Source organism: Platalea leucorodia (assembly GCF_965183815.1).
Source record: "Platalea leucorodia genome assembly, chromosome: 4".
Taxonomy (NCBI): domain Eukaryota; kingdom Metazoa; phylum Chordata; class Aves; order Pelecaniformes; family Threskiornithidae; genus Platalea; species Platalea leucorodia.
This window is the reverse complement of record NC_138826.1, coordinates 9,521,818-9,539,348: the sequence shown is the minus strand read 5'-3', so window position 1 is coordinate 9,539,348 and position 17,531 is coordinate 9,521,818. Positions and strand designations below refer to the sequence as shown.

Below are 17,531 nucleotides of genomic sequence, written 5' to 3'. Positions count from 1 at the left end.
CAGTTATATGTACTTGCTTTTTCATAATAGGTCTATGTATATATTTGGGGGTTTTTCGAGTGTTCTTTTGAATGACATCCTTGTGTACAAGCCTCCAAACTGTGAAGCGTTCAGAGATGAAGAGCTATGTAAAAACGCTCGTCCAGGGATAAGGTGTCTGTGGAACAAGAAACATTGTGAATCCTGGGAATCTGGACATGCTAATAACATCCTTAGAGCAAAATGTCCTAAGAAAACAGGTGAGTGAATTCAAGTCTTACAGTGTCAGATTTGCAATGCAATGTAGGAGATGGGGGGAAACCCACCCCCAAATGCACCCCAAAAAACTAACCAAGTGGAACTAGTGATTAGACTGTTAAGACTGTTCCTTTCTGAGAATACCCAATGCAAGAGACTTATGGATTAATTTTTAAAATCATTCGATTCTGGAATTTTTTTGGATTTTAAATACAGAGAAGTAGGTGCAAAAGGGCACAAGTTTAAGGTCCTAAGGGATACAAAACATAAGAGGATTCAAAGAGAAGAGTTCACTTCATTGGGGAGCTAAAGCATAAAATTACTTTCGATTGGATTTGGCTCAGTGTGTTTGAAGCATTTATAAAAGGATGAGCTTTGAAATACTGTAAGTGAATTAATTTTCCTCTTTCTCCACCTCCTATTTTGGGATATATATACACAAACACACATATATAAGCCTTCATATTTTTCTGATTCGAAGAAAGCATAACAGCAGTCAGAGCACAGATGGGTGCTGCAAGTGGTATCTGGCATTACAGTCATATGGCACTCTCCTGTCTGTATGTGCCATAAGAGAGAGGGAAAGCATCGCTGCCTAAAGTAGTTTACCTATCCAACAGGAGCATTTGAATAGAAGAATACAGTACCGTCACAGCTGGAAACAAACTTGAGGCAAACAAGCCCTTTGCTGCAGTATGTCAAAATGGGTTCAAGCTTGTCATGTGAATTTGTGTGCAGCATTGTGATAGCTATATTGTTTGAAACAGCAATTTAGTGTTATGAATAACTGTTGCATGCTATTCCTAAGTATTTTGGCTTGTCACAAATAAATTGCTTGCGAAAGTGGTGTTCTTATACTTCACATGAACAGAATATGCATCCCTGCTACATACACCTGCTGTTTTTTCTGTTCATCTTTGCTTTCAGCACAGTATAAAATTGCTAACCAAACTTCAGCTGTACGCTACGTGTACACGCTACCATACAATTAAACTGCCAGTCTACTTTTAATGCTTGTTAAAAAATTATTAGCTCTGCTATTAATCACTGCTTCAAGACAGTTTATTTTTCTGTTAGCTTTTATTTGTTTCTGAACTGGATATAAAGTTGCAAACTTGGAAAAAAGGTGCATTATATAACAAAAAGGTTACCCAGGTAAAGCTTTCTGAAGAGCTGCTTTTATACAGTTTCGTAACATTTAGACATCTAGAGTCTAGAAAGTCCCAGCTCTTTATAAAAAGGAAAATCTTGAGACACTAAATTGAAAAGTAATATAGATGAAAGTGGGTCTTATAAAAAGCTGATCATATGAACAGGTGTCTAGAAAAACAAACAAAACAAAGCACAGACAGGCTGAAGGAAAATAAAAAAGTTAGAGCAGTTTCTAAGGTACAGCTGGTGCAGTGGGAATAAACTACAACTAAACTTGCAAGAAGTGGGGTGTGTAGAATTCCAGTTCTGAAGAAGTTGTGTGGACAGCACTGCTTCACTGCTGTCAAAGCCTTCCAGTTTCAGGTGGTAATATTCTGTCAAAAGCCAATTTTTCATATATTCTTTTACACCACTTGGCTCAATTGTTATCTGGTAGAGAGTATCATCTGAGAAACTGCTGATAGTCAATATTAAAGGATAAGCAGAAATTTTACTGGATTTTCAAAAGATCACTTCTTGGATAGCAAGGCTTCCCTGGCAAGAGAATCTCTTAAACTTGCATGATGCCGGGACTAAAGAAGCCAAACTGCACAGGAGATAAACATGATAATTGGTGTAGGAGCTGGTGGGAATTCTGCTATTTTGGGTCATGATGATGTTTCAGATTTTTGTCTCCCTTAAATAGAAGTAATCATTTGTGTCCCAAACTGTTTTAAGGAACATAAATTTTAGTCCAAGTCCTGAAGGCTTGTATTAAGGATTTAACATGAACTCTTCCTCAAATATTTTTTGTAGAGAAAGGGCAGAACTATAACTTACCAATCATTATTAGGTTTATAAATTAATTTATAAAGACTTAAAATGCCTGTGTGTTGCTAATATCTTAGATTTTTTTGACTACTTTTACTATTGCCTTCTTGCATAGCAAGCAAATATTTTTATCAGAAATCTGCAGCTGAAGAACATATTTCTTCCATGTTAAAGGAGTGAAGAATTAATAGTTTAAGAAACTTTCTGATACTCTTCATTTATGCACTGTGCTAAGAGAGTTTGTATGCTGCAAATCGGTGAATATTCCTCTATTTGATGTAAGACTTATGAACCTTCAAATATAGTTGTTACTAAAGGAATTTTTAATGGAGTAAATTTTATTAACTGAATAGAATTAATTTCCTACAGTAACTAAGCCTTTATGAATGGCTAGAGTTCAACTGAAGTATGTAACAGAAAATACTCTAAGCAAGTGTCTAAAACGTGGTATTATTCTCCGTCTGTGCGATGTTTCCTTTTGACTTTCATGTGTATTACAGCTGCTGCAGATGACAGATGTTACCGATACGCGGACTGTGCAAGCTGTACTGCCAATACAAACGGGTGCCAGTGGTGTGATGACAAGAAATGCATTTCAGCAAATAGTAACTGTAGCATGGTAAGTCTTTGCAAATCTATGAATATGTTATTAATACTGTTTCTTTTCTAGCTAAACCAGAGGCCTGTTGCAGCAAATGAAAGGGGTATAGTAGATTAATAGTAGCTTGTTTTGAACACAAACATAAACATTTTTGCCTGGCTTTTGCAGTAAAAATGTTGCAGAGGGCAGAGTTGGACTGCAGCAAAGATATCTATTCTGGGGGAAAAAATTAATGTATTCTTTAGGATTGTGTTAGCCCACTCTATATCTCTCAGGACAAATACTATTATCTCCTAATTAATGACATTTGGAATATCCCAGAGTCATTATCAACTTGGATTTTGTGCATATGCGGTGTACGATTTACAGGAAGAAACCGTGGAATCCCATGAAGGATGGCTGTTCGCTTTTTTTTCACTTTCAAACAGGACCAGGTCACTCTTGTTAGTCTTGGTATTCTGGTCATTGATCATCATAGAAATGTTTTTCTTTAAGTCATGGAGTTACTTGTCATCTCATTAAAGGAATATGAGTCTCTGTCACCATGAGATTATCTGTTTTGTGATGATTTGGTAAGATTGTTCTGATCTTTATATAGACAAGCAATAAGAACATATAGATTCATACAAGTTTATATTTTTCTATTTTTAATACTACTTAGTGCCATGTTTTATACTTTATGTTGTTGTCCACCAGCTGCTGCATCTCTTGCTTGTTCATTTGATTTTTGCCAAGCTTATAACAGTATTTTAGCTTTATAAATTTTGCCTCCTTATATTTTTCAGCTAGCTCCAGACACCTGGCTGTACTTGGGTTCAAAATCCTTTCTTTACACACTTCCATTAGTAAAAGTAGCTTGCCCTCTGGTTTGAACCTGATGCAAATCAATCTTGTTCTCAAGACAGACAAATTAACGTGTGAGTTGGATTGACTCTGACTCAAATCTTGCCCATTCAAAGTGAGCAGAGCCAGCTCTAATCACTGGCATTCGTAGCTAGTCACTACTAATAAAAGCAATGCAGACACAAATTCATCAGAAGTCGTAAGTCTGTCAGAGTGATTTCACGTTCCAGGCACTAATGGTTAGTTTCCTTTGCGATCTTCAAGGGCTCTTCCTTTCCTACCACATTATACTATATTAGGTACCAATTTTCTAACCGTGGTTTTCAACGCTTAAGCAAGGAACAGTTGCTAAGGAGCAGACCATCTTCATCCCTAATAAATGTGGAGCACTGGGTATTTTAGCACAAGCTTCTCAGTTCAGTATCCTTCTCTGACAACCTTTCATGACCGAGATTGTCGGCATAATTAGCAACTGATGCATCAGTCTTCTCTATATCATTTCCAGTCTTTTATTCAGGGTTTGAAATGGGTAGCAAAGGCTGTTAGTGGAATTTCTAAAGAATGGGAGAGTGAAAATTCGTCAAAATGATGTCTGAAAAGAGTTACTATCATAAGTTGAAGGTGGCTATTGCAAAATTAGTGTATTGGCTAGCAGACGATGGAGACAGAATTTTGCAGCTATCGTCATAGACCCACCAAAACAGCATCAACAGAATGGCACCATGTGGAGAAACAGAATGGATCAGGTTGATTATCCATTTTCATAAACTGCTACTTCTGGACTAGGCCCACAAAATGAAAATGTTGTGACAGTACTGTGATGGTAATATGGGATAACAAGCTGTAGACTCAGAAACATCACAAGGAGAAAGCCCCATTTTTGCAACTGTACAAAGACCTTGATTTATTACTTAGAGCATCCAGATGAGACAGACAATAACAATAATGTTTTAGAATTTGTTGCTTTTGCTTCATGGAAACTGGCCAACATACTAAAGATATGTTGGCAATCAGTTTGGCATTGGCCTCATGGTCGTGGATATTTGCAAAGCAGTGACTGTTCTGCTGATTGGAAGGACTGCATAATATGGAAATTTCCCTGAAAGAACTGTGTTCGGACAGATGCACTTCATAAGTAGTACTAATGCATTGATGATACACGTATACCTGCCTATACTCACCATCTGATGTGGGTCAGTACATTAACAGGACACTATATTCCACTACTATGCAGACTGATGGATCATCAAGGTATATATCATTACACTCATACCTGATGTAATTGCAAGCAGAGGCTTGCAATGCCAGGTCATTCTGGAGGTCTGGCTCATTTCAGCACTAGCAAGCAGGTTGTTTTTCTTCCATAAAAACTCACATAAGTGGGATACTTCTGCATACCATGGTTTTAGTTGACCCCATCATATCTGATGCAAATATTGAGGGGTGAATGCTTATTCTGTCTTGCCCAACTGGGAAACAGTTTACTTAAAATATTTGGAGTGGTTCAAGATGGTACTGAAATTTGGCTCGTGAGAAGATTGAACAGCATGCTAGCAGTAGTGCCTTGTTGTCTGTTTTCTATCATTAAATATATCTATTAGAGATTTTGTCTGTTATAATAAGGATTTTGAAGGTTGCCTTGAGAAATTACAGCACTGAAATTCCCCAGGCTGCTTACAGTGGTTTTACATAATACGCTGAAGTTACTCCATAATAAAATGTAGTGCTTATAAAAATATTAAAAAAGTTATTTAATTTTTATCTTTTGTTGAGATTGATGGATGCTAAAAATAGTAAGATCACTTACTGTACCTTTTTTCAAAAATGTGCAAATACAGGTACTGGTTTGCCTTAGGGGCAAAAGCAACTATAATACTGTCATTAACACTGTTTTATGCCAAGTACAGACTTCATGAAATATGACATACTAATATCTGTAGAACTTCCTCTTTCAAGCTCTTTCATGGAGCCTCTTGCATCTAGTCCAGGGCTGTTTTCAGCTTTGAAACATAGAATATTGTATAAGACTTTGTCACAAAGAAGGAAACAACATATTGATGTACCTATTCTTTTTCTCCCATTCGTTGGATGTCCGCATCAAAGATGGAAACTTAAACAGGAATATTTTGGTTGACTTGTAAAACCTAATAGTGTTGCATATGTGTCCCTCTAAGCACTACATATTACTCTTTCCTCTTCTGAAATTGGTAGAAACAGCTTTCTGTCATGCTCGTATCTGCCTCTTTTCCTTAGCTTCTCTGTCTCACATCTTCCTTCCTTTTGCTTTTTCAAAAAAAGTTCTGTGTCCTGCTTGTGGTATATTTCTGATTTTTGTGAGTAGATTGTATTGACTTTTACTAGCAGTTCACTGCCCTTAAGTCTATTACATTGATCTTGCACTTTGGCACTTTCATTTGTACTCTATAATATCCTAAGGGTCTTCCTGGTCCTCACTGATTCTGATGCATTTTGCCTGTTTCTTGATAGGGGAAACCACCAGATCTGGATCTGCTTAATACGTTTATGAAACTGTATTCACTTTGTACATCTGCGCATAAAAAGCTTTATGGCTCATCCTGTGAGAACGATCTCCCCTTGCTGATTGTGTTGTTCATAAAATTGGCTATTTTGTAATGGAAATATTCTCAGGAAAAGCTGTTAATTTTACAATTTTACCTTCCAGTTTTTACCAAAAAAAAACAAAAACAAAAACAAACAAAAAAAAACAAACAAAAAGGCTTTGGGGGAGAGATTAATTTCTTTTTAATTGCTGCACCTTTACAAGGTGTCATTTTTCTTTAGGTAGTAGCATGGAAGAGTAGGCAAAGAATTGGTCTGCTCCTCAGAGAGGAGCCATGCTGTGAAAGCAAAATCTTTTTGTACCTTGTGGCAAATAAAATGGTAAATGACTGAAGAGGGCTCACCAGTTGCAACAAAAGGCAAAGCTTCCTTTACTGAAGAATACCAGAGAGCACCTGAATTTTAAAGTAAAAAAATTTACTTTGTCAACTGGTTTTTGCTCTTCAGAAATGGAGCAAAATATTGGTTGGTAAAGTGGAAGAGAGCCTTAATATATTATGAGAGTAATCAGTTTTAAGGATAGCAATATAGCAAATCCATGTTATGGCCATAAAGCTGTTTTATTTTTGCAGGCACATGCGGGTACGTTCAGAAAGTGTGATTGCATTGGAGCGCTGAAAGTACTGGAATGCCTCCTACTTGCCAGCAGCCTTTAAGCAATGTGCTTGAGAAAGAGGAGGGTGAGCTGGGTTTGGACAAGTACCATGCCACTTATATTTGTGGTTGGCTCAAGTGCTGATAGACTTGTAGGCTGAAAAATGTAAAAATATTTATGTGCACATGTAGGTTGTTACTGGACTATATGTTGGCTTCTTTTTGATATTTATAATGTGAAAGAATTTTGAAGGTTTTCCCTTCTCTGTCTTTTCTTACCATTTTTTTTTTTTCAACCCACTTCTTTGTCTCCTCCCTCACCCTGTTCTTTGGGAAACAATGGGAAATGCTTGCACTAGTTATCAAAACAAGTTGGTTTTGATTCTTTATATCCTCAAAACAACTCTTCCCATTTCCTGGCTTGACACCAAACTCAGATCCAAAAACCAGTCCTGAAAGGCAAGCTTCAGGAATTAACAAGAATGGCTTCCTTCTCTCCTTCTGTTGTCTTACTCTTCTACAGTAAAAACTGAAGTAATCACTGCGGATAGGGTAGCTGTAGTAATATGCTCCACTGGTTGTCTACAGTGTTGGCCTATAGTCCTTCAGTTTGTAGAAACGTTAACTGCCCACACTAAAAGTTTGCAAATAAAGTAACTTATTCCTGTATTACTTAAGGAAAGTATTTTGAAGGCTTGAAATGCAGCAGTAATGTAATACTAAACTTCACTTGAAAAATGTCGATTGAGAGAAAATGTTTTCTTTTCAAAACTATGCAGGTGCTTGGAAAAAAAATTGAAAAAAACCCCACTTTCCTTATAAAATTTCAGCTCTTATTCTGAATCTTCACATTAAGCTTGTTAAAATACCTACTGTTTTAATGTAACAAACAGCAGACATATGGAAGGGCAGAAGAAATTCAGAACACTTAATTGGGATTAAGAACACCAGGTAATAGCACATGGATGTAATACTTTTTTGGTCAGAGTATGGTCTCTGATGTGTCTTTTCAAGTGGAGTACATGTGATTTTCTTGTTTGGAGAGATAGCGATGGGAGGAGGCACAGCTGAAGTATTTCTGCATCCAGTCTGTATTGCATTTTTGAAAGCCTCATTGCTTTCAAAAGCTACAAGGGGGATGTGTTCCTACAAGGGGGACGCGTTCCTTCTCTGTGACCAACCACACCCTTACCTCCCTTCATTCATTCTCCACACATGCAATATGATAAAGACCCAGTTGATGTAAGTAACCTAAATACAGCCCAAATTGGTATGTGGTTTAAAAGTATTTTATATCTGAGTGTGGCAACATAAACTAAACGTTGTAGAACCCATGAAGGGTATGATAAAGAACATCTTGCTGAGGGATATAGGATACTAGAGGACGCTTGAAAGAGAGCAGTAGTCCTACATCGTTAGATATTTTTACGCACTGCCTTAAAGAAAAGAATCATTGTCTTTTTCTAATGCTTGTACCACTTCTGGAAAGTTGATGTCCTCTTTCATGATGGGAGTCCTTGGATGCTACACTAATACCAATAATAATAATAATCATAGCAATGTGCCTACATTTGAGGAATCCAAAGAATAGTCAAGGGGAAATGTATAAAGTAGTAGAAGGCATTATGAATAGAATCAAATTTATCTTGGAGGAAAAGAAGAAAATTTAAGACTAAGGAGTACCCAATAGTAAGACTTGGGAGTAGCTTCAGAGAAATAAAAGCAAATCTGTTAGATTAATAATTTACAGTTAGAATAAGCAAACTACACAAGATCATACTGTTAACCTGAAAAATCCAGGAGGAGGAGGAGAGGTACATTATGTAATAGCAATTTCTGAAATTCTAAGATAAACTACTGTAATATTTTCATTCTACAGTGGACATGCAGAAAATCACTGCAGTTCATAAGTCTGTCTATATACCACCATATCAAGATCAGTACTAAAAAAAATCCAAGTAAATCAGACATAAGTGCGAAACTTTATATATAAACATGATTTACTCATACGTTGGTGTGTAAACATTATAAATATCCTACAGCAATATAGAACTTCAGTAACAGATGGGCTGTCATATTTCTGAATTTCATTGGGTTTGGTAGCTTAAGTTATAACCTTAATATTGTGTTAATATGAATTACCTATTGGATTCACATCTACATTGAACTAATGAGATTTTCAGGCAAGCATTGTTTAAATTGGATTTAAGGGAAATAAGTGCTGGGAATAAGGGAATACAACAGAGAATATTATTACAGAATAGTCACTAGTACTTTGAATTTTATTTTAAACATTAAATAACTAGCGCACAACAAGCTTCATGATTAGAAAGTGTCGTGGTTTAACCCCAGCCAGCAACTAAGCACCACACAGCCGCTCGCTCACTCCCTCCACCCCAGTGGCACGGGGGAGAGAATTGGAAGGGTGAAAGTCAGAAAACTCGTGGGATGAGATAAGAACAGTTTAATAATTGAAGTAAAATGAAATAGAACAATAGTAATAGTAATAATAATACAATATAATAATAATATACAAAGCAAGTGATACATTATACAATCGGCTCACCACCCGCCAACCAATGCCCAGCACATCCCTGAGCAGCGATTGCTGCCCACCGGCCAACTCCCCCCAGTTTATATACTGAGCGTGATGTCATACAGTATGGAATAGCCCTGGGGCCAGTCTGGGTCAGCTGTCCTGGCTGTGCCCCCCTGCTCCTCATCAGACTTATTCTCTAGACCCTTCACCAACTTCGTTGCCCTTCTTTGGACACGCTCCAGCACCTCAATGTCCTTCTTGTAGTGAGGGGCCCAAAACTGAACACAGGATTCGAGGTGCGGCCTCACCAGTGCCTAGTACAGGGGGAAGATCATTGCCCTAGTCCTGCTGGCCACGCTATTCCTGATACAAGCCAGGATGCTATTGGCCTTCTTGGTCACCTGGGCACACTGCTGGCTGATATTCAGCCAGCTGTCAGCCAACCCCCCGAGGCCCTTTTCTGTAGGGCAGCTCTCCAGCCACTCCTCCCCAAGCCTGTAGCATTGCATGGGGCTGTTGTGACCCAGGTGCAGGACCCGGCACTTAGCCTTGTTGAAAGGCCCAACGATCCAGCCTGTCCAGGTCCCTCTGCAGGGCCTTTCTGCCCTCCAGCAGATCAACACTTCCACCCAGCTTGGTGTCAGCTGCAAACTTACTGAGGGTGCCCTCAATCCCCTTATCCAGATCATGAATGAAGATGTTGAAGAGGACTGGTCCCAACACTGAGCCCTGGGGAACACCACTTGTGACCGGCCGCCAACTGCATTTAACTCCATTCATCACCACTCTCTGGGCTCGGCCGTCCAGCCCGTTTTTAACCCAGCGCAGAGTGTACTTATCCAAGCCATGAATTGTGCTCTAGAGCATAAATTGCATAGACTTATGCTCTAGACATGGGTTTCATCCTCTGCGACTGATAAGGGAATCTAGAGAAAGAGCTTAAATTCAACCTAGCTTTTAGGTGGCTGTGGTGGTCTGGGAGGGATCCACCTGCTGTGTATTTCAGATTTGACTTCTGGTTTGTTGATAGTTTGACATATATTTGAGATGATGTTTTGTCTGTTTTGTTTTTATAGTCAGTTAAAAACTACACCAAATGTCATGTGAGGAACGAACAGATCTGCAATAAACTAACCAGCTGCAAAAGCTGCTCACTACACCTGAACTGCCAGTGGGACCAGCGGCAGCAGGAGTGCCAGGCGCTACCTGGTAAGGCCTGTGGGGCGGCAACGCTGGTTTTTATAGTTGTTTTCAAATCTGAGTAAATCTCCTCCCTTATCGTCAAAGAATATTTGTCCAATGAGTAGACCTGGATTTGTTTTACTCATGCTAACTGTCCCCACCTGACCGTGCTTGTGCAGGTAAACACAGATGTAATTACATCACTGATTGATATATCAATGCTACCTTTAATCTGGTTAGGAGAGATAATAAGATTAGTGAAGGCATAATGGCGTGTACCTCTGCACAAGCCAGTGACAAGTTCTAGCCTGTGGGGATCACTGAGTGCAGAGCTGAATTGCCATACTGAGTCCTTTACTGTTACATATTTGCTGACACTGTTACTTTTTCTAGCTGGGGTTTTATCTTATAAATTATACTTCAATTTTCCTTTGTAGATAGGGCCGAAGATCTAGTTTCTTGATTGTCTGATATTGGTAATACTATGAAAGCAATGAATATTAAAATGCTAATATAAAACATTCTCAGAAGGTGACTTAACATTCTGAAATAATATTTGTTCAGTAATTCATATTCATAACTACATATATGCAGTTAGATATCAGAACCTTTTCCATTTGATCTTTATGTCCAGATGAAATTAATGAACACAGGTTTTTTCTGTCACAGAGATTATTCATCAAATAACTTTAATCAATTTATTCTGTGCAGTTTAAAACTGCATTTGTGTAATCTTTGTAAAGATTAACTACAACAGTTGCTCTGAATTACTTACTCATCTTTTAATAGTTATCTGAGTAATGCTGAAATATGGTGAAAAGGAAATATTTTCTAAGATGTTATCTGAATTTTCTATCATTCTGATTGCATTTGTATTTAGGCAAATCTAAAACAAAGATAGAATGATAAAGCAAAGAGGGTAAGGTTGTGATCTCTTAATTCTGGGACAGTTGTTTTCAGATTTTGAAATTTACATAACATTTAGTTAAAGTGATTGGTTAAAGTGCTATTAATTATGTACATAATCTAATCTTTAATATTTAGTTGTGCTCAAATCTGAATACAGGGAAGAAATAGTGTCATAATTATGTTGTTATGCTGAAACTTAGCATATACCTTACAAATGTTTTATAAGTTGTTAAAAGTTTCTTTTCATAAAAATACACTATTCAATATGATACTACTTGGTGTTTTCGAATTTATGTGACGTGAAAAGGGAAATTGAGTGTGGGATGTATTTTGAATTATGAGCTCAGGAAGATAAAACTCAGACTCCCTCAGGTTTTTTAAAAGTTTTTTTCAAATCAGCTTTAATCGTACGCTTTTTACACTAGCTCATCTGTGTGGGGAAGGATGGAGTCATATTGGAGATGCCTGCCTCCGCATAAATTCTAGTCGTGAAAGCTATGACAATGCCAAACTGTATTGCTACAATTTAAGTGGGAATCTTGCCTCATTAACGACCTCAAAAGAAGTGGAATTTGTTCTGGATGAAATACAGAAGTATACACTTCAGGTAACTTGAGTAACTGTAATTGATGCTTATGTGAATTAAATTCGCTTTGAGAAATCTATTTTAGGGATTTGTCCAAAGAGAGGAAAGTTTATGCCTTCAGAGAAATATAGCGTGGTGCTAAAGACTGATATAAGTGGTGTGTAGGATATTAAGGAAATCTCATGTTTAAAGCTAATGACACAGCGGTTCCCAAGTGTTTCTCCTTACCCCATTTAACTGTTACAGGTTACTGTTTACTTTCAAGATGTGACTCAAGAGAATGGCTGGAACACTGATCTGGGAAATCCCAGCCCTTTTCAATACACTGTGACAGCAGGAGTCAAAGCAAGACAAAATAACTTTCGGTGTAACAGAGGAAAAAATCCCAACTTTCACATCAGTATCCATAAAACTGCTCGCAGGATTGGTTTTGGGTGGGGAATAGCTAGGCTGCAAGCAGTTGAGGACAGGGAGGTACTAAGGATGTGTACTTCTCTGGAAAACCCTTGTTCCCTATATAGCTGGTACGTGGGATTAAAGGGTCACAGAGAAGCTGTACTAGTGTGTAAAGCATGTGGAAATTCCTTGCACGGTGGCACCCCAGCATCGGAATGAGCCAGGAGCTAATTAGCTTTCTGTGATAATGGTGGGGGAGGGAGAGGGCTGAAAACTCTTACATGCCTCTGGCAAATACAGGAAGCTGCCATCATAATATTCCTTAGGACAGTGATCCATATTAACTTGTTAAACGTGGGACAAGAGAAGGGAAGTTGAAGATTAATTACCTGTCCCTGGGTGCTCAGGTTCAGTTTTTTAGCAGTTAAATGTTCAAATGCTGATTGCTGCATTGTTTAAACTGTTGGAAAGCCTACCCACATCATTGATACGCATATGTGAAATACCTCTATGCTCAGAAGACGTCAAACCCCGCAGTGTACTCTCAGACGGGATGTCTTAGCAGAATAAGATTTCATTGCAAGCAAATCAGTTCATTTTAGCAAAGGACATTTTAAAAAGTGTGTGTTTTGGTTTGTAGAACATGCCTCGTTTCTTTGTATAAAAACCATAATTTTTAAGTAGCTTAGGATTTTACAGTTACAGGAAAGTGAAAGATAATTATGACTAATAATTAAAGCTTATATCAAGCTAGTATGTGATTTGGAAAGTTGTTATGTTGCAGATGAATTGAGATGCATACAAAGGAAAGGGCAGTTAAGGATTGCCTTTGTGTTATACTAAATCTGAATGCAAGAGTTTAGGGACATATACTGTGAACCAAAATATTCTATATTATCCTTTTTAGCATTCCATTTCAAGAAGGAGATGCAAACATAGGTTATGTACTTCAGTTTTTTGGTTTTCTTCCCCAATGAATGTAGGACCTGGACAGAGCAAATTTTTTTTTTTTTTTTACTAGAAAGATGTATTTTCTATTATGTGCTAATAAAGGAGAGAGAGAAGTAATTCTTCTATGTCAGAAGATCTCCCCTGATATCGTACTTACTGCAGCCTTGAAACATATTCTGTCTGTCTACTCTTTGATGTGAGATAATGTTGAAAATGTATTTGAAACCAAAATAACAAAATCACAAATGGCAATGATTTGTCTAGTTGTTTACTTTGCTGCTTTTTTTTTTTTTCCCTCCCTTGATTTCTATTAAAATACTGCACAGGAGGCCTTCAAATCTAATAGTGTGTGATAGAGTATTGATATGACTGATATTACTTGACTGGCTTGAGGTGTAGATGAGAAATAGCTTTTTTTTTTTAGTGTTTGGAAGCTAGATTTTTCTTACATTTCAGAGCTTAGAACTTCTACAAGGTGACATCCTGCTGAGCATATCTCTATTTAAATGAAGTATGTCCTGAGCCAATGTGGTGATGTAAATTTGAGATACCTCGCATACAGTTTATGCAATTGTAGACAAATGTATGCGCTTTAAACGTATATCTTGGGTTAAATGATCATTCAGTTATCAGAATCTCTAATGAAATGCTACCATGACTTATTTTCAGTGGCATTTAGAGAAAAAAAAAAAAATTTTTTTCATTCGTATCTGTCTGTCCAGTTTCATTCATTCTGTGTGAGACAGCCTAAATGTCTTATCGTGTGTGACAGAGGCTCTCTGAAGCTTCTTGATTTTCTTTTGTCTGCCTTTTCCTCTCAAACTGCAATCATAATGGTTTAAGGAGGGAGATTTCATTTTAGATGGCTTTTTTTTTTTTGTAACAGGTGGTGGTGCGGAGTTCACAAATGTAGTCAGAGCAACTGTAAGGTGAACACTATGCCTTTAATCTCTATTATCTATGGTGGAGTTTGACTTGTGTGGTTAATATCAAAGGCTTTAAAATCTTTTGCCTATGAGAAACAAAAGCTTTCAGGCTTAGTGAAGGTGTCAGAGCAACATTTGGAAACAAGAATATGGATCTATTTTTCTCTCTGCTTTATTTGATATTCTTATACTGAGAAAAGAAAAACAACTTCGGTAACGGTTGTGTATTTTACAAACTGTTAAAATAGTGTCAGTAAATGCTACAGCCTGGAAGGACTTAAGAATTCTTTATTGTTCATAGAAACAATGTGGGACTTTGTAGATTGTTTTCTAATACACAAAGTCTTGGGACATATTTAGGACACTTTCTTCATCGTGTTTAGAATAACACAAACCATTGATGCTTTGGAAAGATTCAGAGGGAGGAGGCTGCCATTGTCTCCACGCCCTGTCCAGACCTCATTATGTATCAATAATTTCTCTTAATTCCAATACTAAATTGGAAATGAATACAATTACCTCCTTTTAAAGGATGAGAAGATTCATTTGGTGCTAAAGGGAGAAAACAGAGACCTTTGTAGTACGAAGTGAAAACACTGTTGAATTTGCATGTGTATTCTAAAACTATCACCAATAAAGTCTAATTTTTATTTTTCATTGAAAATAAATGAAATTCTTTAAGAGAATGCCAAAGTAAACACAATGGATAGACTGCAGATTCCTGTACTAAAGCAAAATTACGCTTGATATTTTTTTCTTATATGCTGTTTTATTGACCTAGTAAGCAAAATACTATGAAAAGAAGATTCGAGTTTTTCTGCAAAGTAGGTTAAACAGCAATATAAGGTTAATTAATTGTTTCTGCTAATATTCAAATGTTGTATACTCATTTAAAAGTGCAATTAGTTCTCTTGGGAGTTTGCTCACAACTGTGGGATTTAACTAAAAATAATAATTTTCTTGTTAGCATGCAATAAATTCTGAGAAGATTTAGTTTTGGTGTAGTAAGCATAAACAAAGATGAGAACAGTTTTAAACAATGCCTTTCGTTATATAAACTGTTTGCAACTTTTCCTTTAACTCACTGCTCTCAGGGCTAAGCATCCTTTATAAATTACGCTTGAGTGTAGGTTGCAATTAATTAGTGAGCTTTGCATGGCAGTGTTATTCCTTGTTAGCTCAAAGTATTCTCAGGGGGCTGTATGTTTTTACGGTTTTATATGTTTGGCTCTAGAGAAGCTGACATCTACTTTTTTTTTTTCTGAATTAGTCACACTTTACTACAGTTTCTAGCAGTCCCACTTTTACTATTGTGATTTTGGAAGTCTAATAAATTATTTTAGCACGGCGTCTCCATATTGGAGTTGTTGCATTGACTGCCCATTTGTTCACCTCTAGCTTTAACTGTCTTCCTACTTTCAGGAAGTGGGGAGCTCAGCTCACTTTGGATGCCTGAGAAGAGAACCTGAATTTCCAAAAAAATTGTCCCCTATAAAGAAGAAAACTCAAGGGTATCTAAACCAAAGTCATACTGGAATACTAGCTATAATATCTGTAGATACAAATTGGGGAAGTTGGAGTCTTTTCAGTTTGCCAGATTTTACATGTTTTTTTTAACCAATGCCACAACAGCAAAATTTGAAAAGACTAGGAGAAATAAGCATTATTATGACCTAATACATGACTCCTACTACTAATTACATCTAGATTTCATCATTTGTGTCTAACAGATACTGAGACACTTAAAAACTGTGAAGCTTGCTTCCACTGTTTATAATGTGTCATTCACTGGGTAAATATTTACAAAATATGAAATACGTAGGTATCTAGCATAGTTAGAATCGATGCATAGTTATAGAATAGAAACCAAGCAATGAGGTAGTAAGTAGAATGGATGGTTTCTCTTCGTATAGCTCTTATTTTCAATAAGCAGTTTTTTTGTTCATAATGATGCAGAAAAAAGGCAAACTAACTGCAAGCCCTTCACAAAACTGTGCATATTGTGGAAATCTGAGCACTAAGAGGCCACGGTATTTTCAAAGTTTAATTGTGTGTTTCTTCCTAGGGTAATTATTTGCCTAGAAATCAAAGAGTTCAAATGATTCTTGAAAAGTTTGTTGAAGTTTGGTAATAACATATTGTGATGCACACATTAGAAAATGAGTCAGGAGTGTGTCGTGCACTTCCAGGACAATTTAAGATCCAAAATGAAAGGAATTTAAATAAAGGTGGGGATAAATTTCTGAAAGATGTATATGATTCCTTAGAAATTTGCATAATTAAGAAACAGAGGAGAATTGAACCTCAGTAGTAATTGGCTATTCAGCAAAGGTAGACTTGCTCACTTCACTCATCTGCAAATTATTCAGCCCTCATTAAATTAGTGCTGAGGCAGCAGTAGTGCCTGAAAAATGTGTCATGACTAGAAATGATCACATGCATTGTAGATCTCAAAGCAACTTACTCTGACTTAAATTTTCTGAGTAAACGGTGGATTTAATATGAAGCATCAGCTCTCTAGTTAAGGTTACACTATTTTCCTTTCTAACATAGTTCCATAATTACTACTTAAAATTAAAATGGGGTGGTTTACAATAAGAGAAGAGCATATTTTTTGAAGTTATTAGTGATCAGTGTTTAATAAATTCCTGTAATGGCTAAAAACTTGCCTTATGTTCAATTAAATATGACTGTAGATGTGAGTACAGAATGATGTTCTATTGGTATGCACCGTATGATTGCAATTTTGCTCTTCTGTCAGGTGAAAATAAAGCCCTGTCCAGCAATTTGTCTCAGAATTTAATAATTCCTAAATCTTTTAACATAAAGGTTGATTTCTCACTTAAAAGGGTTTTTGGCAACTTGTTATCAGTGTTATAAAAGATTGTTCTATAAAAACAGATAAACTGTGACTAGCTGCATTTCAAGCACAAGTTTATGGCTTCTAAGCTGGGCTGTGAGCTCTAAAAACTGGCCTAGAACGACATAGATGAGAGGAGCAACATATTCTAGAGAATGGTTCTCAGTTTTACATCGTGTAGTGGGATAAAGCTATGGAACGGGTCTCAAGATATGTTTGATTGCATTCTCCAGTGCAACATTAGTAAGGCCCATTACAAGCTTGCCCAAGATGGATTTGGCCACCTGCTGTGTGCATTGCTTTGTTTCACAGCAAAAATTTTACTTTGATCAGTTCTAGCTGTTTTTCTCTCCCCCCCCCCCCCC

At 37.0% G+C, this 17,531-nt stretch overlaps 1 protein-coding gene across 1 annotated transcript in view; it reads left to right on the top strand.

Annotated features, from left to right (window-relative positions):
* ATRNL1 (attractin like 1) overlaps positions 1-17,531 on the top strand; it is a gene marked incomplete at both ends in the record, with an annotated part of 524,731 nt that overhangs the window by 105,262 nt on the left and 401,938 nt on the right. The window contains 4 exons of the mRNA XM_082310449.1: positions 31-239; positions 2,700-2,818; positions 10,433-10,565; positions 11,873-12,054. Coding sequence (XP_082166575.1) covers positions 31-239; positions 2,700-2,818; positions 10,433-10,565; positions 11,873-12,054 — 643 coding nt within the window. The remainder of the gene's footprint in view (positions 1-30; positions 240-2,699; positions 2,819-10,432; positions 10,566-11,872; positions 12,055-17,531) is intronic.